Source organism: Aythya fuligula, chromosome 1 (assembly GCF_009819795.1).
Source record: "Aythya fuligula isolate bAytFul2 chromosome 1, bAytFul2.pri, whole genome shotgun sequence".
NCBI lineage: Eukaryota > Metazoa > Chordata > Aves > Anseriformes > Anatidae > Aythya > Aythya fuligula.
The window spans coordinates 58,316,256-58,341,403 of NC_045559.1; the positions used below are offsets into that span (position 1 = coordinate 58,316,256).

At 44.5% G+C, this 25,148-nt stretch overlaps 1 protein-coding gene across 1 annotated transcript in view; it reads right to left on the reverse strand.

Annotated features, from left to right (window-relative positions):
* Positions 1-1,766: 1,766 nt before the first annotated feature.
* The window catches only part of STAB2 (stabilin 2), an 82,076-nt gene continuing 58,694 nt past the window's right edge, over positions 1,767-25,148 (reverse strand). Inside the window, exons 43-66 of the mRNA XM_032182643.1 lie at positions 24,860-24,907; positions 23,666-23,749; positions 23,441-23,587; positions 22,898-23,029; positions 22,503-22,562; positions 21,809-21,985; positions 21,639-21,728; positions 20,684-20,830; positions 19,466-19,522; positions 18,589-18,712; positions 18,166-18,315; positions 15,754-15,858; positions 15,197-15,304; positions 13,762-13,955; positions 11,497-11,638; positions 10,998-11,131; positions 10,015-10,180; positions 9,692-9,798; positions 9,250-9,369; positions 8,204-8,344; positions 5,905-6,012; positions 3,655-3,783; positions 2,469-2,588; positions 1,767-1,817 (exon numbers count right to left, since the gene is read on the reverse strand). Coding sequence (XP_032038534.1) covers positions 1,767-1,817; positions 2,469-2,588; positions 3,655-3,783; positions 5,905-6,012; positions 8,204-8,344; positions 9,250-9,369; positions 9,692-9,798; positions 10,015-10,180; positions 10,998-11,131; positions 11,497-11,638; positions 13,762-13,955; positions 15,197-15,304; positions 15,754-15,858; positions 18,166-18,315; positions 18,589-18,712; positions 19,466-19,522; positions 20,684-20,830; positions 21,639-21,728; positions 21,809-21,985; positions 22,503-22,562; positions 22,898-23,029; positions 23,441-23,587; positions 23,666-23,749; positions 24,860-24,907 — 2,841 coding nt within the window. The remainder of the gene's footprint in view (positions 1,818-2,468; positions 2,589-3,654; positions 3,784-5,904; positions 6,013-8,203; positions 8,345-9,249; positions 9,370-9,691; positions 9,799-10,014; positions 10,181-10,997; positions 11,132-11,496; positions 11,639-13,761; positions 13,956-15,196; positions 15,305-15,753; positions 15,859-18,165; positions 18,316-18,588; positions 18,713-19,465; positions 19,523-20,683; positions 20,831-21,638; positions 21,729-21,808; positions 21,986-22,502; positions 22,563-22,897; positions 23,030-23,440; positions 23,588-23,665; positions 23,750-24,859; positions 24,908-25,148) is intronic.

Below are 25,148 nucleotides of genomic sequence, written 5' to 3' on the forward strand. Positions count from 1 at the left end.
TATTCTTTTAAAAATGTATTGTGTTTTTGTAATTATTTCAAAGAACTCGAGCTGTAAACCTCAGTGCTCTTTGCATAATTTATTTTAACCTTATGTTACTGACTTCTAAGAGATTTTTGAGCACGTTGAAAGGGCAATGTCTGCTTATGTTGATTTTGGAAGTGTAGTTCATTTGAACACCAAAGTAAAAAGAATTTTTTTTCTGTTCTGTAAAAACTGAGGGGAGAATAGTCTGTCAGTAAAAGAAGAGTTTAATGAACTATGGAAACTGTTTTTTGTGATTAAAAAATATTTAATGATTATTACAAAAATAAATGCTTGGACTCTGTCTTCTGGTCCCTATGAGCCTTAATTTTTTGGGTGACATGGGAGAAGGAAAGAACAGGAATGGAATTGTTGCAAAACTGTGGGGAAAGCTCCCCCAAACATGTGTGTATGTAAGGGTGCCTGTCCCTTCTAAAATTTTGTTTTACTGTCTCTAGAGAAAATCAAGAAGGAATGTGTCGGGGCATGAGGAGAGTTAGGGAAATGACTTCCATCTGTGGCTTTCATTCGGTCATATTTACACATTAGATTCCCTTGTCTGTCCTTGATAGTTGCATTGTCAACCCTGGGTTGGCCCATATACCTTGCTCTGATGTGAGGCATCCTGGGGATGTTCGCAGAGGCGATGGATGCTCTCCTGCAGTGCCATCTTCTCTCCCACTCCCCCATGCAGAAAACACCAGGAGGTATGTTGTAGCTGAGCATTGCTGCTGCCAGCAATAAAATCTTTCTTCTCTTGCTGTTTTGTGGTTTCTAGCAATCAAAGTAGGGTCTGATTGACATTTAATAGTAAGGTGCAGAGAGCTGCTATTGCTGTGCATGGCTTGAAAGGCAACATTAATGTGCTTGGCACAATTGTGGTATGTGTAGATACAGACAGCTTCTGCTCCTTTCAGACCTGGAAATCTGAATGCGGTCATGAAATGGCAAGGTATGTTCATAACTACTTTTTCACAAAAACGTTTCAAGTAAAAATTGAGTAAAAATCCCTATTTTAATTCCATCAACTACCCTATACTTCTTGCTAAAGCTGATACACGTAATATTTCCCTTTGTACAGTGATACGAGATAGAAAACCCAGGAAAGTAGGACGAAAGACAAAAGCCTTAGGGCGTGCAAGTGGGACAGACAGGAAGCTTGCATTTCCTGCTCTGAAATTCTTATAAGCAAGGATATTAATAAAAAAATCCCCTCAGTTTAAAAATACAGGTTTCATACATGTTCTGTTTTATGCTGGGTGGATGTATTTACAGCCAAGCCAAAACAAAGGCATAGAGCTGGAGTAATAGCAAATTTAGGCTATTTGCCAGGTTAGCAGCCCTGTGTGTTTGAGGGCATTTGACTAAATGACTGTACAGAAGAAGATTTTGGACTAAATTCTGTACAGAAGAATGGAAGTAGTGAAATAGAAAGCTAGTGAAAGTTTTACCCTTGTCATAGAGAAGCGTCTCTGGATGGTTCAAGAATCGAGACTCAGTTTTGCATTTAGCACCCATAGTCGATATTTCTAAGACAGAGGTAACACTTCTGAGGTTGGTCACTTTGCAAACCCTACAGACTGCATGTTAAACAAGGCTGTACTCTTTGATTTGGTTTTTAATTTATAATGAGATTTTATTCCCTGAAAGCTCTAGGTGCTTTTTTTTTTTTTTTTTTTTTTTCCTCCACAGTGAATGCAAAAAGAAGTGTGGTTTATAATTAGTAATGCCAAACTTCCTCTTTAGTTCTGATCATACGGACCACTCATCACAAGCTGCTGGTCATCTGAATCCTGTAGAAGAGAACGAAAAAGAGTTGGACATCGTGCAGCAAATGAACTTCCCTTTTTGGCAATTTGTCCACACAGATGGCACTTTGCACCTGCTACTTTTGCACCAAACAAGTCTCTTTACTGCATGCAAAAAGGTTTACTGTGTTCTTTAAACTCTCTGTGTGTATGCGAGTCTTGCTGAATTGGACCACGGAGGCTCTCTCTACATTCTGGTGTTACTCAGACTTTCCTTCCCTTGTTTCCCTCCCCCTTCCCTCTGCATTTCAGACTGTCAAAGAGTGCTTGCGTGCAACTCAGCTGCGTTTACAGCAAGGAGAAGGAAAGACAAAAGGCTTTTTAAAGTTTTATATAGATGCATCACTGGCATCTAGCAGCATTTGAAGTCCAAGTTAATTCATCTCTCTTTGAAGGTAGACTGCAGCCTCATGAGTCATTACTTGAAATGGAGCTGTAGACCATACCCTTATTTTTGCTTCAAGTGGGCCGACCCCATTTCTAGGTGGGCTGAGGTAAGAAAGTCAGGATCCTGAATGGTATTTCCCCCTCACTTTTTATTTTTCTCCTCTTCCCAAGCGAACATTTTCACTTTATTAAGTCATTTCTTCTTATCATAATCTTAGTTATGTGTCTCAAATCAAAATGCACACTTACTGAGAAAAGATCATACGTAGGTTCTGGTGGACTCAGTGCAGAAGAACTTTCATAGGAGGGGTTGGTGATATTTGAAGGCTGGGACTTGTCCAGTGATGTTACATCAGTGTCATCTTTTGACTACATAAAATCACAAAAACCTGCTTAAAATCCATCCTTCTCATTTCATGCATTAAGTGGGGCACTTAGGTTTCCCCACTGACTAACACAGTGTTCTGAATGAGCTTGCTAAATTTGTGCCTCTAGACATGAACTCTATTTTGGGTGACTGTAGTATCTTGTATCACTTACCACTGATATCTTTTCCTCCCTTCCTTTTAATAACAGCAAGGAATAGTACTGCACTGGCATTGTGCCTACCATCAAAGGGACATGGCTGAGTGCTCTCATTGCTACCACGTAGAACTACAAGCATTTCCCCTGGCTTATGGCTCCCTTTTTGTTTCTAAAGACAACTCATATTGTACAGAAGCTAGAATAGGAGGAGGTTTCTGGTTCCTTCCAGGTAGACTTTCGTTTGGGTGGATTCAGGTGTATGTTGTTACGCTATCATCCTTCTCTTCTCTGAGTAGCTTGGCTGTTGGTGCCTGGTTTTCATTGTCATGATACTGTGTGAGGCTAGGTTAGTTGAGAGAAAGTCAGCATGAGAATTCATCAGTATAAAAATTTGTACTTCTCAATCCTGATAAGCACTTCAATTTGCTTGTCTTTAAATCCAGCCTTTTTCCTATCAAATGTTTCAACCTCCAGAACTGTAAAGCTATTAGCAGTGCCACGGAGGGGAAGGGAAGAGAATAGAACAAGTTCACTTGTTCAAGTGGTTGAAAGTTGTCTGCTTCCTTAAAGCTGACCTAAAGCTGACCAGATTTCTGCTCTGATGCTGTTCAGATGTAAGCTTTTGGCCAGTCCGTGGTGTTCAAAGTGTCAGTGAGAGCTGGATCCCTGGTAGGACACCCCAGAGGGGTGCAGCAGGCAAAAGTTGAGCTAGTGCCCAAGGCAGATGTGTAAGCCTTCCCCACCTGCTCCATGTGTTAGTCTGAACAGTTCAAGCATGAGTGAAAAAAACGTGATCTAGAATGCATCTAGCTTAATGAAGCACAAGGAGAAATGGGAGTCCATGACTGGAAAGTGAGGTGGGTGTGGAGAAGTGCTGGCTCCCTGCTTTGCACCCCTTTCTGCCTCTTACCTTGAAGTGCTGGAAGCCTGTGTTTTTCCTTCTGAATCTGAGGTACGAGTATCCAATAAAGGCCATGACTCCAATAACCAGGCATATGCCAAAGAATATCCCTGTTCCAGTAGTGGCATGGAGAGGAACCTGGAAGCACAGAAAGAGGGTGAGCTATGGGGTGGTCACCTTCCAGCACCCAGCACATGCAGCATCTCCTTGAGCTATACCTTAGTTCACAAACTGCTTTTGCAGTAGTCTCCTGGTACGTAATTCCCTGAGACAGTTTAATACGGCCTTCTGATAATTGCAAACTAGCTCTTCTTAGCTACTCTACACTGGACATTGGCTCCTGCGCAGCTTCATCTTTTTTATGTTTTTGAATATACAGGGCATGTCTAAGTCATCTTTTTCTAGTCACGGTTTTCAAAGTAGCCACAGAAACTCAAACCACACCAGCCTGCAGAGAAGTGTGTACCAAAGTCCCTTAGGTAGCTTTCAAAACTTGTAGTGTAAACCCTAAAGGTCTCTATGAGTTCAGGCTCATTCTCCACTGCTTTGTGTGGGCAGATAGACAACCCTCTGAGCCATGCTTACCAGGGCTCAAATCAAACTGCTCCAAGATGTTCACTGCCTTTAACTTGAGATCATTCTTCAGTCAAGCACGTAAAATGCCAATTCAAGTAGCTCTTTGCATGTTCCAGGATAGAGTCTATGTTCCTACATAACTTAATAAATACCTAGGTGAAAAGCTGAAGGAAATTCACGTGTCCTTTGGATTTAGTCTAAATGGGAAAAATGCCTCCACAGTAGCGCTTTGGTTTGCCTTCTGCAGCTCTGTGGCTTGATATAGCCCTGATATAAAGGGGACGGGCAGAGTTGGGGTGATGATAATTTTGCCTGAGAGATCGCAGGGCATTTGGAATGTGATCTCCCTGCTCTTTGCTGGCAATCCTGGAAGTGAAGAGGGGTCTGCAGTGGGGAAGAGATTCATAGGTAGTTACTCTGGCTCTTCCAAGTGATTCCTTAGCTCTTTGTCCCCCTGCTTAGAAAACTGATTACTAAACTTCCCCTGGCAAAAAGTAATCACATTATTGTCATAACTGATACACCCTCTTCATTTCTTTTTTAGAAAACAAAGTAATTTACATGGTGCAGCTGAACAGCTAAATATTAGAAAATGTTTAGTTGCCCTCTAGCATGTGAAAGGAGTTATAAACAATACAATATCGTGTTGCTATGGACTGACAGAAATTGCCTATTATTTTGAATCAGGAGATAGGGATTCTCTGAACAAACTGGAAGTGAGAAATAGGGTATGAATAGAATTAACTTCATGGACTGAAGAGGCGGCCAGTTAGTCACTGCCTAAATCAGAGCTAGGATAGACATGCCAGAAATGTGAGTGAGACCCCTCCAGCACATGGAGAGAGGGACCAGAATGGATTACCCTGATTCAACAGAAATCCTTTTTGTTAAGGCAAATATCTTGTGGCAAGAAAAAAAAAGAGCTGCAGATGCTCGCTGTGCACTTTTCCCAAGGGTGACAGGTCTCACTTCTGTCAGACATACAGGTTGCATTGTGGGTGGAGGAAATGTTCATTTCCCTTTCATACAAAGCAGCACACTTTGCTGGTGTGAAATAGAGAATTGTGTTCCTACATCCCCAGGACCGGGCCCTGTACCATTGTAATGTCAGCCTGAACCAATGCAGCAGCTAGCTTGAATTGCCTGCTCTCAAAGGACAGCATCCCTTTGCATCCCTCTCTGTACTGTTATTTTGCCATGCGCTGTTATTTTATTATTATTATTATTATTTATTTTTTAATGTTTTTGTTTGTGTTTTGTCTGGTCTTTTTAGGGGGTGAGATGACTGGACAACTAGAGACATGGCAGGAATTCATGCATGAAAAAAAATAAAATCAGAGTTTTCAAAGCATCTTGTTGTTTTGGACAGGAATGAGTGCAAAGCCAAGAGTCAAATGTTTTCCTTAGAAGCTTGAAAGTGTTTTCGGAACAACTCAGATGGAGTTTTATAAAACCTTGGATGATTGGGAAGCTAGTCCTAATGATTCAACTGAAGAAAAAATAAATGATGGGAAGAACAAGCTTTATTAATACCTTACTCTCACTTTCTAAATTTCTTTCAAAGTATCCCTTTAGACTGAAACTGTATATATGGGAGGGAAACTGGGAATATATGAATGTCAGTGGTGAGTTTGGTATGATATAAGCCACCTACCCCCACCCAACAAGTCACCATGTACTTACAGGTGCTGGTGGAGCCTTCAAAGGCTCTGAAATGACGTGGATTATCCCATTGGAAGCGATTATATCCCACTCCACAATAGCGCTTCCGTCCACATATCTGATCTCGTTCTGCAAGGACAGAGAACAATGAGAGCTGAGCTTTACCCTCCTGCCTCTGGGGCTGAAACAAAGCTTGAGCTTATTTCCCCACATCAGCTATTGACATACTGAGAAAAATTTCTGGTGGGCTTCCATGTCTGCCTCACTGGACGCCAGCCTAAGATGGTCCCAGGCTTGTAATGGTTCTTCTGTGCACGAAGTCACTATCATCCTTACTTGTATATTGACCTTGTCTGTCCTTCCTTCCTTCCTTCTCTCTTTCTTTCATTTTTCTTTAATTTATTTTTTTGGTAATGTTTGTACAGGTGGCAAGATTAGGAGCATTGTTACTCATGTAGAGGCAGGAGAAGTGCCCAGCTGCCTGCTTGTGTTACAGCTGCCTTCTGTGCTGAGGATGCCTTGGCACAGAGGTTGCTGATTTGGGAACTGGGCCAGCACTGACTAGAAACTGCAGCCCACAGTTTATTTGGTGGCCTAGCATGGGGGAGCAGGACTTTGGTTCTGTTCCACAGCTCACTAGGATGTGAGAAGGGGCCTGCTCAGGTCCTCTGGGGAGGACGAAAAGCTACAGGTTTCCAAACAACTTTGGAGGGCAGGAGAAAGGTTTGTGTTAATGGCTCAGAGTCTCCCCTTGGCAGCTTTGGAAGACATTAGGTAAAGGAGCACCAGGGATTTTTTAAGGAGAAACTCTTCTAACTCTAGTACCAAATCAAAATGATCTGAAAGAGCTCCTAGCATGTTAAAGAGGGACACAGAGGTGGGGTTAGTCTTGTGCTGGTGCACGTGATCTCTCATGAGAGTGTACTTCATTAATGTGATTACTGGGTTGGCAGTGTAAGTTGATCTTAAATATAAATGAAGTGCATGATAATTCTCATGCTAAAGGAGTGTTTTATTTGTTTATTTTTATTTTTGATTTTATTTTTTCCCCCAAACAAGGGGAAGGAGAAAAGGAAGAAGCCTGTAAATCTGTCATATGTGCACCTCTTTCTACAGCACCTCCTTCCTTATTGTTGGTGTCCGTGTAAATCCCCACCCCAGATGCAATGATGGGTACTCAGCAGTCCTTGGGTCAAGTGCCATCCTCTAGAGCACATGCTGACTGCAAGCCCACAAGAAGCAGCGCTACTTAATTTCTTACTCAGCTCTGCAACAGCACCCACAGCAGAGTCTCAGCCTCAGTCTGAAGGGGCTGCTCTTACAGAGGTCATTTGCTTGGGCAGTGAATATTTTCTTAATAATAATTTTTAAGAAAGTGAAAAGTTGGGTGTGTGTTCAAAGGATCACAGAATCATTAAGGTTGGACAAGCCCTCCAAGATCATCTGGTCCAACCATCCCCCTACCACCCATGTCACCCACTAACCCATGTCCCCCAGCACCACGTCCAACCTTTCCTCGAACACCCCAGGGATGGTGACTCCACCACCACCCTGGGCAACCCGTTCCAATGCCTGACTGCTCTCTCTGAGAAGAAATGACTCCTAATTTCCAACCTGAACCTCCCCTGGTGCAACTTGAGGCCATTCCCTCTAATCCTATTGCTCTTTGTGAGAGGAGGCCGACCACCAGCTCTCCACACCTTCCTTTCAGGTAGTTGTAGAGAGCCATAAGGTCTCCCCTGAGCCTCCTCTTCTCCAAAGTAAGCAACCCCAGCTCACTCAGCACATGAGACATCAAAGGATACTTTCCATTTACAAAAAGGATGTAGATTTTTCCTTTTTTTTTTTTTTTTTTTTTTTTTGTTAAAAAAGAAATAGCAATGAAATAGCTTTGTCTGCTTTTTCTCTGAGTAAGGCCATGCTGGGGTCTTCTCCCTCTAGCAGAAAGTTAGAAAGAAATTTTACAAATGCCAACACCTTTCTGTAATGATAAGCTGCTGCTCCCGTCTCTCCTATTATCACACTGCCCTCTCCATTAACCCTGCCCATCTGAGAGAAGGGTTGACTCAAACCTGTACCCTGTGCTGTGACTCCTGCAGGCTGCCTGAGCAATTTCCTTCCAGTTGTGCAGGTTGGAGCTTGGCTGCTTGCAAACATGTAAGTTTGCAGTTTGATGGCTGCTATCAGAAGTCCCAGCTCCTGCCTGCCCCAGGAGTACTCCCCAGATCAATGCATCACCTGATTAGAGGGTGCAGGATGAGAGGGAAAAAGCATGAAGATGGGAGATTTATTAAAAAGGTACCTGTTCAGTGGCGGAAGCTGGATACTCCTGGCTCCTGGTGTTTGTAATTAGGAGTTTTTCCCCAGCACGGGTCAGAAGAGTGGTTCCATTGGTCAAGTCATCATAAAACATGATGGTGGCATTAGATAAATGATACTCAATGTCTCGCCCAGTAAGTGTCTAAAAGTAAAAGAGAAATGCAAGAAACACGAATCAATCTATTTAATCCACTGGATTTACTCCCATGCTTATGATCCTTTTTCTCTGTTGCTATTAATGCTGCAGCAAGTGCAATATGGGACAGAGACTATTGGGAAACCTGTAAGTGAACAGTGGGATGGATCCTCTGGCCCTGCTGACGTCTGACCACCACCTACAGGAGGCAACACCTTGGTTCTACTAGCACAAAAGCTTTTACTTTTCTGCGTGATGACCTGAAGCGATGAGCCTCAGAGATGCTTAAAATAGCTTGAAGATGTAAGGCAGAGCATAAACCCATATGAAATGAAATCACTTGTGTGATTCTTTTAACAAATTCACAGCCTTCCACCTGCCTGGCTTATCACTCTGTGATAGCTGGAGAAGTCCTGGCCTCATCCCCCCATGACTGGAGTGGTACCTCAGGTGTTGGAGGCAATGTTTGATTGAAGGAAATTAAAAAGGACAAGCATAGAGATGAAACCAGGAGCAGCTTCCTTTAATGCATTTGTGAGAAATCCCAAAGCTGTGCACTGTTTTCAAATAACTACTTTCAAATAACTGTGCTTAATATTAATAAGCCAGGGGAGACTTCATCTCAGACAGACACCTTTACAGATGGGTAATTAAGATCCCTGATGGAAAATTCTCTGTGGTGACTCAAACATGCCCAGAAACCTCGTACTCCTGACTGCAGAAGAGAAGCAGAGATGGTGAACTCACCTCTTCTAGAAGCAGAGTTTAAGCTATATGGGTTTACATGGAAGTCATGTCATGTTATTATTTTTTTAAATTGAGATTGCATCGGGATGCAGAAACCCATAAGGGTGTCTGTTCAACGAGTGTTAGTAAAATGAAGAAGTTAAAAGAAACAAACCAACTCTTACCTGATTTTCCCTTAGTCCGCTATCATTTGGAGCAAAGAGCGTGGCGTGCACTGACAGGTCTGTGAGGTACCGCAGGAACGCTTTCCCCCTCCTAGAACTGTTGGAGTAAGCCATGATTTTCTAGGCAGAAACAAAATCCAGCTTTAGTAGAAGGCAATCTTGAGCTCCTGTGCACATCAGCAGCAGTGCACAGGATCCTTCCTAACCTCCAGCTGCAGAAGCATTTAATTTCAAATGCATTTTAGAAACCCAAAACTTGGAACAAGAAATTAAGACATGGCGACTACTCCCTGACTTAGCAGGTGTGGATTTAGACCGCTCCACCCCACTTTGCTTGCTGTAACCTGCATTTTCTGTGCACTACAGTGAAGCCAATGCTGAGACAACCTAGTTACCCGCTCTGCTCACCCCACCGGAGCCGCATGCCTGCTGCAGGCCGTACCGACAAGAAGTTTGTCAGCGTTGGGAAGGACATCAGCACTTGCAGCAAGTTCCCGCTGCAGGACAAGCCGTCCCCCACGTAGCCTGGCTTGCAGGTGCAGTTCACCTCTGAAAGGCACAAACACAGAGAGCCATGTGGGCCAGCAACCTTTTCTAGGTGCCCTGTGCCTGAAAATTGACTTGTTCAGCACTAGATTATTATTATTATAATTAAAAAGAGAGAATCTCTTGCAGGGTTATCTAGCAGTCTGTGGCTGACCAAGGGTACCAAAACTGTTGCTGCTGCTCCCATTTGCAGAGTGATGCTGAGAAGGGCACTCTCACCTTTCTCCCTGTAGCAGAAGACATCCCAGGTTTCGCTCAGGTTGACTCTCCTCCCATAGTCCACGATGCCAACGTACCCAGCGCCGCAGTTTGGGGAGGAGAAGGCAGTGGGATACCCCACCCGTTCGTTGTCCAACCAGCCAGCAGCACACAGGTGGTACTTTGCCTGCAGCCGACACAGCCAAAAGGGAGAAAGGAAGAATTGGGTGGTGGGTCCAGGCACTTCCAGTGGATATGGAAAGCCCCCTGGGGTGCTCCAGCAGCACCCAACCTCCCAGCCTGCTTTTTGGGAATCTGAGTAAGTTCTCTGTCTGCAGGCTGCCCAGCTTCTTTTGCTCCCAAGACTTCCAGCCTTCTGCTGGTGCAGAAGGAGGCTGGCTGTGGTCTCTCTAAATGGTGAGCATCTCCCTCCCTCCCTCCCTCCCTTCTTTCTTTCCTTCTTTCCTTCCTTACTTCCTTCCTTCCTTTGAGGGGAAGGAGCCAGAAAGGCACAGTCAATCTGACTCACCCTTCTGAAAATAAATGTTACAAGCCCAAGGTGTGATGCTCATCCCACTGACATCAACCAAAAGACAATAATGTGGAAATAGCTCTGTTATGTTAACAGCAGTTGGAGAAAAGATTGCCAGAAAAACAAACAAACAAATAAATAAATAAATGAAAAATCACAGCACAAGTCTGCAGTGTACATTTCTTTAAGAAGACCTAATAATTAAAACCCTCATGAAACCCTGACTTCACCATCTGGACAATCAGAAACAAGAATCTGGCAACTGAATTGCTTTCAGTGTCATACGGGCTGGCGTGAACACACTAACCAGTCCAAAAACTGCTCCCAGCCAAACATATCCTGGCATGGGGAGGAGAAATAGGAGGGAAAAAGAAGCTTATAAGCATCGAGCAGCCCCTTTGCTCCTCCCTCTCTGTTTACGCTGTGGCTATGTCCATGGCAGGGATCTCCTCCCACACTGAGGCTGCGTCACCTTCTGCGCGTACAGCAGCTGGTTATAGGTCGCGATGGTGGCTGACTCATTGGCGCAGGCCTCCTTTGCCTTCTCGTAAGTCATTTTGTACTGCCCTTGTGGGGACCGCAAATGGAAAACTCCAACAGTGGTATCTGTAAAGAGAGAGAGGAGCCAACATTTCCTGGTGGGGCTTCCATTTCTGTATCAAAAGTCAACTGCGCAGTAGGGAATACCTGTGACTTTTATGCAATGTAGTTAGGACAGACCGGGGGATCATGGGTGATATTTCTATCTAGAATGCCTTCATCTACTGCTTCATAAATCCAGAATTGTGAAGTATTTATGCACATGTTTTAAGCTGAATCACGCTTACATCTCATTGTTTCCAGGGGACATGGGTAGAGGACTGAGAAGGCTTCTAGACACAAGGATCCTGGCCAGACCCACTGACACTGGCACAGTGGCACAGGGACGAGGATGTCCCTTTCCCATGGCATGCACTGTGTGCCATCCTCACCTTGGAAGTGGAGATCAGCACAGTCCGCATCAGGGTGGCACTGCCCATTGTCTTGCAAGCAGCGGTTGAGAGGAAGCTGCATCACCGAACAGTTCAGCCCATCGCCGATGTAGTTATTTTTACAGTCGCACTTGCGTTTGTCCTGGTAGGAGAGAGAATGAAGAAGGCCAAGCCAAGTATTTAACTGACATAAAAGTGGTACTTCAAGTGACGTTCTGAACTGCTGGAAAAATGTCACTTGGTGTCACCAGCAATAGGCAAGCAGAAAAGTTGCTACTAACAGCCATGGTTCAACAGCCTGCAAACTGTCACACTGACATTTGCTCCTTTAAGCGAAACATTTATGCATGTACTTAGGAGCTTTGCTAAATTAATGCCAAGGCATAATTCCATCCACAAAGCTAAGAACACATCAGAGAATTATACAACATGGAATTAACAAAAACGGATGACACACCAATCAAAATGATATTTAAATGTCTGGGCATGGAAGCATGAAAGGAGTTTAGCAGTCCACTGACTGTAATACATGGAGAACTATAAGCCAAGCAGGATTTGGTGACACCCAGGGGCTGTGGTGGTTAACAGCTGGAACAGATTAGCAGCAAGGCTTTTCTAGAGAGTTCCTGGAAGACGCATCAGGCAAACCACCAAAACAGAACGGACAGATGATCCCAAAAGCACCAAGACAAATGCTGGATCAAATCACTGCCACAAGTTTTCCTGAACAACGTTGACCTTGCATACCAAGAAGACTGTGTCATGTGGCTGCAATTGCTATCTAAGCTGCGTCTGGTCAACCAAGTGATGTTATCCTCCCAGCTGTTCCTAGGTTTAGCAATCAAAATGCATACAATTTAATGCTACCAAACTCCTATTGCAAACAGGGATAGCCAATTAGGGAGAGCTAAAAAGAGAACAGAAAAATTGCACATGCAAAATGTCACATTTGCTGTTGTAGTGGGTTTACGTGGCAAGGTTTTGGTAGCAGGGGGCCATAGGTGTGGCTTCTGTGAGAAGAATCTAGAAGCTGCCCCGTGTTAGGTAAGGGCCCTACTGCTGGTCAGGGCTGAACCAATAAGTGATGTTGTTTGTGCCTCTGTGAGAACATATTTAAGAAAGGGAAACAAACAAACAAACAAAAAACAACAAAACACCATGCCACACAGCAGCTGGGAGACTGAGAGGAGTGAGGAACAGCCTTGCAGGTGCCAAGGTCAGTGCAGATGGAGGGGCAGGGGTGCTCCAGGCGCTGGAGCAGAAGTCCCCTATGGCCTGTGGTTAGGACCATGGTGAAGCAGGCTGTCCCCCTGCAGCCCATGGGGTACCACGGTGGAGCAGGGTTCCACGCTGCAGCCCGTGAAGGAGACCACGGTGGAGCAGGTGGCCCTGCACTGTTGGAGGCTGCCGCCTGTGGAGTACCCCTGCTGGAGCAGGCCCTGGGCTGGAGCTGCAGCCTGTGGAGAGGAGACCACTCAGGAGCAGGGGGTCTGGGGGGAGCTGCCGCCCACCCGTGGGGTACCCGTGCTGGAGCAGTTTGCTCCTGATGGATGGACCCTGTGGTACGGACCCGTATCTGGAGCAGTTCTTGAGGAGCTGCTGCCTGTGGGAAGCCCGTGCTGGATCAGTTCGGCAAGGACTGCATCCCATGGGAGAGAGCCCATGACACAGGGGACGAGAGAGACCCTGAAGCAGTGGTGGAGACAAAGTGCTACAGACTGACTGCAGCCCCCCTTCCCTCGCTCCCCTGTGCCACTCGGGGGGAGGAGGTAGAAGAGGGTGGATGGGGGGAAGTGTTTTTAGTTTCTTTCCTTTGTTTCTCACGTTTCTAGCTTGTTAATAATAGGCAATAAATCTTACTATCTCCCTATGCTGAGTCTGTTTTGCCCATCACAATAATTGTTGAGTGATCTCCCCTTCCTTATCTCAAACCTTGAGCCCTTTGCATCATATTTTCTCCCCCTTTCCCTTTGAGGAGGGGGAGTGAGAGAGTGGCTGTGGTGGAACTCGGCTGCCCACCCAAGTAAAACCACCACAGCTGCAGTACCTCTTTCCTTAGAGCAAAGGTCTCAAATCCTTTCTCACTCCTCAGCTGAAATGATCCCAAGCTGATGTGGAAAGTAGGCTGGAGTTATCTAAAGACTGTTTTGGAAAACAGGGGGCTTTGAGAGGCACAGAGTATGGTGCCGCTGGGAAAAAGACTTCTGTTGGCACCAGTAAGAAGTGCCCCAGACTTCCTGTGGAAACTAAAATTATTCAACTTACAGGTCCTGTGACGGTGCAAATGGCATGTTCATGGCAGCCTCCGTTGAACCCGTCAGCACAAGGGTTTATAGGAAGGCATGTAAATCCATCTCCTTTGTATCCCTTCTGACAGCTGCAGAAGACCTTCACCCCAAGCTGTGTGCATTCGGCTGCCTTGTGGCACCCACCGTTGTTTTGTTTGCAAAGGTCGTCAGCTGTGCAGAGAAAAGAAAGTGCATCAGTGAATTCTTTTTTTAAAGAGGATGTTCTTCACAAAGACAAAACACCTCCAATTTTTTAAGGTATGCTAAAAACACTAGAACACCTGTTTGGGTAAAAATACTGTTTGAGTGTCCTGAGGCACTCCTGAACTTGTGCAATTTCTATCCCTGTGGGTTTTGAAGACCTCGTCAGATGTCCTTGCTTTAGGAGAAATGGTATCAAAACCCAGAGATTCTGCTCTGCCCCATGGCAGTTTGAGAGACCTGTCTGCTCTGCTCTGCTCTGGCCAGGGTGACTTTGAGAATGTGAGACACATGTCTTAGAGGTTGTCCTGGTTTCAGTTAGCACAGAATTAATTTTCTTCCTAGTAGCTGGTGGAATGCTGTGTTTTGGCTTAGAATGAGAAGAGTGCTGATAACACCCCGATGCTTTAATTGTTGCAGAGCAGTGCTTATACTAAGCCAAGGACATCTCAGCCTTTGCTCTGTCCTGCCAACGGGCAGGCTGGGGGGTGCAGTAAGAGCTGGGAGGGGACAGACCCAGGACAGGTGACTCAAACTAGCCAAAGGGGTATTCCATACCATCTGACGTCATGCTAAACAATATATAGGGGTGGCTAGCCGGGGGGAGGGGGCCAGACTGCTTGGGGTTAGGCTGGGCATCGGTCAGCGGGTGGTGAGCAATTGCATTGTGCATCACTTGTTTGTACATACTATTATTACTTTCGTATTATCACCATTGTATCATCATTATTATTATTGTTATTATTATTTTTGTTATTTTTTTTTTCCTGTCTTATTAAACTGTCTTTATCTCAACTCACGGGCTTCACTTTCCATTTCTCTCCCCCGTCCCAGAGAGGGAGGGGGAGGGTGAGCGAACGGCTGCGTGGTGTTTAGCTGCCGGTCGGGTTAAACCACGACAGAGGTTACTGTTTCTGCAGTGATGCTACGTAGGAACTGCATTGCCTGAAGTCAGAAAAGACAATCCTATAAGTGCAATACTGCTGAAAACCCTACTGTTTCCAAAACATGACTGAAGCACGGTTCTTGCTCATACTCGGGCTTGGTAAAGCCTGCTGCAATCAGCCACCTGCCTCTGAAAGCACTGATGTGTACATCTTCTGAATTTGTTACAGCATTTAAGAAGTTTTTCAGCTTGATAGCCACCAACATTTCCTGGTGGATCGTAAACCCACATTTTGTAGCAGCCATGAATGTGAGAGGGAGCTCACCTATGCATGTGATCCCATCTCCATTGTAAAGTGGCTTGCATTGGCATGTGTTGTTCTCCATGCAGACAGCATTGGCGGAGCAGCTTGGGGAACACACTGGCAGCAGAGCTGTGAGGAAGACAAAACAGCAGAGACGAAAATGGTATTTATATAGCAATGCCCTTGTTTCAGAACAATGCCCAATGCCCTTGGGCAGAAAGGAAAGCCCTCGCAGCAGTCTTGCTAACTAGACATTGTAAATATTTTTTATGACTGCTTAGCACTTGGATAATACCTTCCCTCACATAGCCCCAAGCACCTCCACAGGGGAGCCAAGTGCTCATATTCCTATTTCATGCAAGGCAGGGATGTGAAGAGGCTTGTTCACAGTCTAGAGCAGTTATGTACACAGCCTCTGTCTGTAAATCAGTGCTCTTGGGAGCTCCCTTAGCCTCCACTGACAGCTTCTGATATTATTAGCACTTTCTATTTCTCCTCTATGCAACCCCCCTGTTGACTTGTGAGTGCTGTCAACCCAGAGCTCCACGTGACAGGATCCATGGAGGTGAGGCAGAGACCTAGCTTGGTTTCACACAGCCGGCCAGTCCATCCTGTTTCACAGAAACATCGTCCTGTTCCTGAATATCCTTCCTCACATTGCCCGTTGTTCTTGCATTCGCAGACTGAAAAAGAAATGCAGAAAGATCATTTATAAAGTTGCCATTGGGAGAGGAGAAAATAATTCCCTAGAGAAGCATCCCCTAGACTGTCAGTTCAGATACAGTATTATCTGGTAATAATTTAGCTAAGTCTAACCTCACTGTTTTTCACCATGAGGCCAGGCATGCATCCCCCTGTGATCATCCCCCTGTACTCAGCTCTGGTGAGGCCACACCTCAAATAGTGTGTTCAGCTTTGGGCCCCTCACTACAGGAAGGACTTTGAGGCCCTGGAACACATCCAGTGAAGAGCTACAAAGCTGGTGAAGGTGCCAGGAACACAAGTCCTGTGAGGGATCTGGGGTTGTTTAGTCTGGAGAAGAGGAAGCTCAAGGGAGACCTTACTGCTCTGTACAACTGCCTGAAAGGAAGGTGTGTGGAGCTGGCGGTCGGCCTCTTCTCACAGGTGATAGAACTAGAGGGAATGGCCTCAAGTTGCACCAGGGGAGGTTAAGGTTAGAAATTAGGAGATATTTCTTCTCAGAAAGAGCAGTCAGGCATTGGAACAGGTTGCCCAGGGAGGTGGTGGAGTCACCGTCCTTGGGGGTGTTCAAGGGAAGGTTGGACGTGGTGCTGGGGGACATGGTTTAGTGGGTGATATTGGTGGTCGTGGTGGGATGTTGGTGGGACCGGATGATCTCAGAGGTCTTTTCCAACCTTATTGATTCTATGCTATGCTATGCTGTTCTATTCTACCTACCCTGAACTACATTTTCTGAACTTAGAGCTGATTCCTGCTTTGGGCAGGGACTGGACTGGAGAGCTTCTGCCATCCCTTGCAACCTGAATTATCCTGTGATCTTACGATTTTATAATTGGCATTAGTTCAATGTGACTCAGATTATGAGTATTGAACTGCACAGTGATAGGAGTAGCAAACCTCATAAAGAACCAGGAAGGAGTTAATGGTTGAGATGAAGACCCAGCTTGATCCTGTCCTAACATGCAACACGTGCTAGTTGTGGGGAAGCCTTTTAGCCAGAGGTGTGTGGGAAGAGAGAAAGTCTGTCTGATTAAGGAAGCCAAATAATGAGGTTAGTGAACTTTGCTGTATAGATAAGTTATCTGTAATGTGTTCTTTAGGTTTTATACATTTTTATGACTTAAAGCTTCTGCATTCCCTTTGTTCCTTTCCCATGTGGGGCATTACCCTTTGTGCCGTATAGCTGAAGCATGAGGGGTTACTTTAATCTATGGGTGATGTCTTTCCCCCACTCTTTTGGTGCTGTAATAACTTTCATGCTGAGTCCCTCTTGAAGAATTATTAATAACTCTCTGTTTTATAATATAATGAAGTGTCATCCTTTCTTGCCTCATCTCTCTTCCTCAAATGTTCTTATTTAATGAGTATAATGATGTGGGATTTGGTGAAATTCTTGTTCTTTGAAAACTTGGTCCTGCTCAAAAGGATTTTCATGCTCTGACTTTCTTTTAGTCCATTTACCTAGTTTTTGGTTGGTGTAAGTATGCATTAAAAAGAAGGGGCTGTAAGACTTTTTTGTTCTTGTTAGTTTGAAACTGGTCATGGTATCTATCAACTTAAATGGAATTTATGCTGTGGTGTCCTATAAAATGGAAAAATTGGAGATAAACTTAGTCCTGAGCATTGGTATCCAAGCCTGATACCTTGCTCTCAACCTAAAGGTATCTAGCCTCTAACACCCCAGCCCTATGCATTTCATGAGCACTACAGATGTACACAGTTACGATGGAAGTGTTAATATGGTAGCTTCCCCTCTGAAGGTATTATGTTGAGAAAACATTTGAGTTCAAAGGATGATGTTGATCCTGGTTCCACCTCAGCTATGTTTAAGACCACAGCAAAGTGGATTATGTGAGCAGTTTCTTGGCTGCTGTCCCTCTACAAAAACTACCTTCATCTCAGTGCCCTTAATGTTCTCTTTTGCAAAAGTAGTGCAGGGCCTTGGCCTCCTGCAATCCTCAGGGAGCTGTATTGCTAAAATGCTGACCTGCCCTTTATGGGGATACGAAAGAAGGCTGTGCTGTAGTTGAAAATGCTTGGTAGCCCTGGCTGTGCCTCCATTTCACGTTACTTACTTGCCATGCAAAAATAGGGAAAGCAAAGGAAAGCTACTGCCTCCTCCTCCTCCATTCTGAGATCTCGAGCCATCCGTCTGTGTGAGGAAGTGCTCAAGAGAAACGCTAGCATTGGAAGGAGGAAGCGTTTTTTGGTTTACTTAAAAACCCGTCACTGACAAAATGGCTTAGGCTTGAGGTGGGCAGCAGTATGGAAAGGAAACTTAAACGCACGTTTGCAGTTGGAGCCATATCTGCCTGGTAGACACAGCTCACACGAAGTCCCATTGAAGCCGCTGTTGCAGCGGCACTCTCCTGTCCCAGCATATCCGTCGTCACAGGAGCCGTGGTTATTGCATGGCGTCTCTGGACCCCCTGGGCAAGCTGAAAAGTGTTGTATTTTTTTTTGTTTTGTTTTGTTTTAAAGAGAGAGAGAAAAAACAGAAATTGGTTGTTGAGCTCAAGTGCATACTTATTAATTGTTGCTGTTCATTATTGTTTTGTCAAATCTTGAATGTGGAAATACCAATAAATGCATCTCTGGTAGGATTTGTGAGAGCAGCTGTAAGCTTGCCTCTGATGGCAAGCTTCACGTGCTGAGATCCTTGAGACGCTCTTACAACTCCTGTCAGAAAGGCTGTGCTCAGGGGGTCCTACCTTGGCAGTCTGGCCCAAAGTAGCCCTTGCAGCACTTGGCTGTGTGGATGAGCATGGAGCAGTTCCTGCGGCACCCGTCCCTCCGCAGTCCATAGGTCTCGTACGTGCATCGGTAGATCCCTTCCTGGGCATCACGTGTGGCAGTGCAGAGAGGGGGCAAACACAGGAAGATGAGTGCTACATGGAGGTCTGGGTTGTTTTTCTTTTTTAATTGCCATTTCTGCTATACATTGAATCAAAATGTGATGTGGGAGGCTGCAGTCTTTTCACTCAGCTTGCTAAGCTCTGTTAATGAGGACAGAGGGGCTACTCTGAAGTCAATTAAAGCACTTGCTATGGTAGATGCTGTGTGAGGCCGACAATCATCCCTTCACTATGTGGGTGCATGCCTTGGGGCAGCTTTGTCCCTGGGCCTTTATGGTCTCACTTTAGAGTATGGTTTCAGTGTTGAGGATTCGCTCTTTTTGACAAGCAACTTATTCGAGTTGTGTATGTGAATCACAAAATGTTTGAGGTTGGAAGGGACCTCCAGAGGTCATCTAGTCCATGCCCCCTGCTCAAGCAGGGTCACCTAGAGCATGCTACACAGCATTGTATCCAGGTGGGTTTTGAACATCTACAAAGAAGGAGACTCTATAGCCTCTCTGGGCAGCCTGTTCCAGTCCTCTGTCACCTGAACCATAAAGAATTTCTTCCTCATATGGCAATGAAACTTCCTGTGGTTCAATTTATACCCACTACCCCTTGTCCTATCACTGGCCACCACTGAGAGAAGTTTGGCACTATCCTCTTTACATTGTCCCCTCAGGTATTTATAGAGCTGAAGTACAGAGAAGAGCAACTTAGGCTGCTTAAACACAAAATTTTAATGTATTACCTTTGGTTTTGTCCCTGGAGGGCACTTAGAACCACTGAAACAGCTAGCACAGTACCCCTGTGTACAAAATAGGGGAGAGAAATTAAACACAGTCGCAGGAAAAGGCAATTCCAAACTGACAAGAAGTGTCTGTTTGATGTGAGCAGTAAATATGAGCAGAAAAGAATGCAGATTTGTCATGTTTGAAACAGATTTCTCTCCTTTCTCCAAAGTTGTTATAGAATGACAACAAAATAGTTACTTTAATTTAGTGCCTTGAAATACAAGAAGCAAATGTTTGTACCAGAAGAAATTTACTCCTGATCTAAACAAGCAAGTAAACAAATATTGATGTCAGGTGCATCAGATCTGGCTGTCTAATTTGGAATACTGGTCATCAGTTCCTTCTCAGGAAACACTGACCTGACCTGATGGCATTATATCCATTTTCTTTAACAAAATCATGAAACAAAAGGTAACTGAAGCATGCAGGCTATGAAAAATCACTGGGTTTATAACTGAAATATAAACTCCAAGATTTTTTTCAGACTAATTTCATGAAAAGGTAGTTACTTCTAAGTATTTTTTATAAGTTTTGAATTAAACTAAAGAAAATTTGGTCTTTAAACCATTTAACAATATTTTATTTGGGAAATACTGAAACTAATGAGGGCTTCAGAAACAAAACCACTAGCTAGGGAGAGAAGGAGGATGCAAAGCTGCCTGAGCCTGTCAGGAAATCCCTGTTTTACCACCATCACTTGGTCCACTTTTAGCAACAAGTGCCTGCCCTCTGAAAAATGCTATCAGTGGGGTGTTCAATGTCAGTGATGAATTCCAGAAACCTTCCTTCTTCCTATGGATGCCAACATGGTCCTTGCTGGCAGTGTATGGGTACCCTGAGTGTGCTGGGTGCATCTGGAGATCTGTGAGTATCAAAACTTCCTGTTTGTAGGTCAAACTGAAGTTCATGGAGGAAACTTCCTCCATGCTAGCAGTGCCTATTTAGGTGTGTTTAGAGAGATTTTGTGAAAGCAAGAAATATGAGAGACCAAGGGCATAGCTCTAACCAGTGTGGTGGATACAAAGCACAGGTGAATCCAAACTGAGGTGATGAGACTTAACCTTGGTAGTGTCAAAGCAGCTGTGAGCATTGCCCCTTGTCCTTCTGAGGCCAGTGTTTGGCCTGTGGGCTGTGGCTTCGATGTGTGGGAGAATGATCAAAAGAGCTGGACTGACCATGAATTCCACAGTGAAGAAGCTGTCGCAGCGTCCCCCCAGGCTGGGGTCCGTCAGCAGGCAGTCAATGCCATAGGCGATGCCCCCGTCGAACTCCAGCTGCCGCTGCACAATCTTGCACTGTCTGTCATTCAGGAAAAGGGCACCCTGAGAGAGGGGATGGGGAGAGTAGCGTGAAAAATGGTGAGGCAGTTTTCTGTGGGGCCAGATTGGATCCAGATCCTGGATGGGAATCAGGGATGATCCTCCCTCTGTAGGAATGCTCTGATGCACAATGGTGTGTCAAACTATCCTGTAGGTAACCCTGATGGCTGTGGGGGCCTGAAACCAATTTGGAGACCTCTTTTCCTACAGATTACAGTGCTATAATCTCGCAGATGGCAGATTCTGTCCATTTTCTAAAGCTGACAGAGTGTCCACAGGTGTACACTCTGTAAGCTTAGCCACATGTGCGGAGGCAGAAGCTTGTCTGAGGATGTGTGGGTATGACCTGTTTGCAGAGGAAAAACATGCCATTTTTTTGGCTTGATGGGTTGCATACTTGCCTACAATCTTGGCCTGTGAATGCTTGCAAACCAGAGTTTGCACCCAGATGCTTCTGAGGCTTCTGCCAAAGCCAGCTTTGTCCTAATGATTTTTCATTGTGTATTTCATTGTAGGAGAAGTTAATGTGATAGTAATTGTCTTTTGAGGTAACTGAGAGCTGTTTTGAACAAATAGCATCTTACAAGAGAGAAAGTGACAACTCCAAAAAATCTTGCAAACCATCTAGCCTGTTGAATGGGTTGGGGTGGCTGCTGCAGTTTTGTGGCTATTGGCATGGACAGGCAAGGAGAAATTAAGTTTTGGTGTTACTGATCCTTTCTAGGGACTGAGTGCAGGCACAGAGGGGATTACATGACTGAATCCAATGGCAGAGGTAAGGGGTAGAGGTTCTGGCAGGGAAAATACTTACAATCTCTGTGTTATCTCCACAGCTAATGCTGAGGTTGGAGCCCTGAAGGGTCTTCAGTGAGGTGGAGCGAGGGAGTTGGTAGGCCAGAACCTGGAAACAAAGGAGATGTGTGTGCCCAGGCTCCCCTGTCTTTGCCTTGGCAATAGTCCTAAAAAAAGCATGGGTCTTACCTCAGCGTCACGGATGATGTGGAATTTGAGGTACTGCACCAGTTTGTCCGTGTTGGATTTCCTGAAGAGGAAGTCCTGCTGTTCCTGCGGCAGCCCACGGATAGCTGTGTCCGTGGGCCAGAATAGCGTGACGGGTTTGTGAATGGGATCGTTGATCAGCCCAAGCAGGTTGTTTTTCTGCAACATGCCAAAATTCTGTGTGTATGAGATTAATGCTCCCTCTAAAAGGATATTGACCCTACGAGGTGAATGCTGACATAATTGAGATGCAGTGGCCATGTGGGCTGCCTGGTCACCAGCTTGCCAATGTCATTACTTTAAAAAACACAGTTAAGTCACCCAAGTTAAGTTAAATGACCCAAAAGTGTTTCATCTGCCCACCAATAATCATATTGCAGACCTAGCTTTGGGCTTAAAGTCATACTTGGGCCAAACCTTGGCCATGTGATTTGACATGGTAGGATGGAGCTGGGCTGGAAGGGGAAACCTGGTGGTGGGTCTGCTTGACATCTCCCCCATGTCTGTCGGTGGGAGCCAGGTGGTGACTGGGGGTGTCATGTACTTTGTTGTGAGTCCTTTGGCTCCACTGAGCACCATCCTGCTACTGATGTTGTGCACCCTACTTTTTTTTTTTTTTTTTGCTTGTACTTGTTTAAAACCTGTACCTGATGGCTGCTGACTCTTGTCCACTTACCTCTAGCAAATTGCTGAATAGGATGTACCCATGTTTGGCTGCAACCATTTTTAGGCTTTCCTACAAAGAAAGGAATAGTCAGGAGATTTATCTAATAAATACATCATATGGATATTTTAAAAGCAGATATTAGCTTGCTTTCCCCTGTAAGCTTTTTGTTATGAAATCAAAGCCATTGTAAAAGCCCCATGTAGAATTTACTCAGGAATTATATTTATGCTAAGAACAGTGTAAGAAGAATTTTAAATATAATGTTAAACTTATATAAAAATAACTTGACATTGACAAATAAGGTTGTCTTAGTAATGCTGCTTCTTGTATGACTTGCATGATAACTACAGTTACTGTTAGATATAAAAGCCCCTGAGGTGAGAATGACAAAAAGCTGCACTTACCTTCTTAGGGCCTGGGGGGAAATCCTGAATATGTGATGGGACCAGGATTTGGTTTATGATATGAATCACGCCATTTGTGCCAACAACATCACTGAATATAATTTCAGCTTTATTGTTCAAATACACTGAATTCTGAAAAGGCAAAAAAAATGTTTTCTGTGGAACGTTGTTGGACAGTGAGGCTTATGCCAAATTTCTTTTATATAGTGACCCTTCTTTCTTGGAAACAAATAGTAGCTTCCCTTTTAATAAATCACCTCTTGGTTTTACAAGGATGGTAAGAGAGAGAGGTTGTTTGGAGAACACAAACAAACCAGAGTTGGAGGGTAAGACAACTTGCATCAAAGCAAGGATGGTACAACTCCAGTCTTAATGTAGCAGGTAAGTACTGAATGTTTTGTCTGAATGGACAATTTTTAATTTTTAAATACTACTTATTTTTATGCAATAGAGGAGGAAAAGGAACACTACAGTTTTTAAAATGGTTAAATGAGAGCAGACAGTTTTATTAGTCAGACCCTTACCTTTTCCTCACCCTGTTACCTGAGAATAGGTGATCTGTATTTGGTCCCCATGCAGAGAGGTGACGTTCCTGACTGTCTTCAGGTTGCTATACAGCAGGCTGGCACAGCCCACCATGTGGTACCGAAGGATTTGTGCCATCTCCCCTTTGGCAAGCCAGTCCCTCACCTGCAACAGAGAGCAGAGGAGTTGAGATGCAGCTGAGCAAGGTGTCTCAATCCGAAAACTCCCAGCCTTCTTACTTACTTGTGGGTTGCTGTTTAATACGTCTGTGTGAGGCACGAACAGAGTGAAAGGGCCTGGGCCAGCAATATCTTTGATAGACAAGGCCTGCCAGATTTAAAAGGACAAAGCAGAACAGAGTCCTTAGTGAACGTAGCTCATGTGGAGCCAGGGCAACCCCACTGTGTGGGACATGGTGCCCACAGCCCTGTTGCTGCCACATGCTCAGCTCACTTCACTTGCAACATGAGGGGGAGAGAAACTTCTTTCTATGGTGTGGGCTTTCCTTCTCATCCCCGCCTGCCACCACTGTGCACAAAACTGATCTTTTTTTCTCTCTTTTGTTCATTCTTTTGTTTTATAGCTTAGCCTGTTTTCTCTACAATAAGGAACAGGACAACAAGAGGGAAAGCTCTCGATCAATGCTAAGTGTAGGGATGATGAAGGGGGCTATTTCCTTCTGGGCAAGGAGACTGAATAAATCCTTTAATCTTGAGAGGTCTAAAAATGGATGTTTGAATGTGTTTGTGCATGCATTTAGCTGATACATGGTTGCTCGTACCTAGGCATAAATTGATTACTGCTGGTGGTACAAAAGGACCTGGAGTATTGCAGGCACATCGCAATGACCAGTGGTAATCTCAAATAAGCAGAGAGCTCTGCTAAAGTGAGACAAATTCATTCATCTACCATGGTAGCAGAACCAAAGTTAAAATATGTCTTTGACTAGTATGCCAATGCATAGATTTATGCTGTTCTGAGCCTCATGGGTGAGCAGGTAATTGCTGCTGCTGTTCTCTGGAAAACAGCAACAACTGGCAATGCACATCCAACATCCTGTGATGTTTCAGAAGGAGAATGGGAAATGGTGTAGCAAAATGGAAATGCAACAGTGGTGGTAGAAAAATGATATTTGCTCACCTCAGAATTGAGACAAGTGCTGGAAGATCTCAGACCAACAGGTAAATGCTTCAATTTTATGCCTGGTCTAGAGGTCTTATGTTCCCCTAATTTTCTAAATTATTAATTTTCTAGAGTAGTTTATAATAGTTTAAATTGGAGCATCTCTGGTATTAGTGACTAACGATTGGGACCGGTGATCCAAATTCAGTCCTGATTATGTTGAAGGGTGTTGGTACACAACAGATCCCTGCCTATTTCCACCCCCCTCCACACCCTCAATGCAAAAAACAAACAAACAAAAAACCCTTTTCTTACCTCTAAGTGAAAATAAAACCTAGATGTGTTGGAGTTCCTGAGAAGTTCCTGCAACCAAGAACAAGACTTTGTAACATTGCTGCAAATCTGGAGCAACTTCTATAGAATCCTACCAAATGCAGCACTTGAAAAAGAAGGAAATTTTGGCTTAGAGTGAATGCTTCCCATTGCTCCTGTTTTATCTTACCTTGCTTTATGAAATAGCAGGCTTCTTTGAAACTTAAAAATACAAGTATTAATGTGCTAGTACTGCAGTCATAACAACTGTCCATCAATGTAGTTGTTTTTT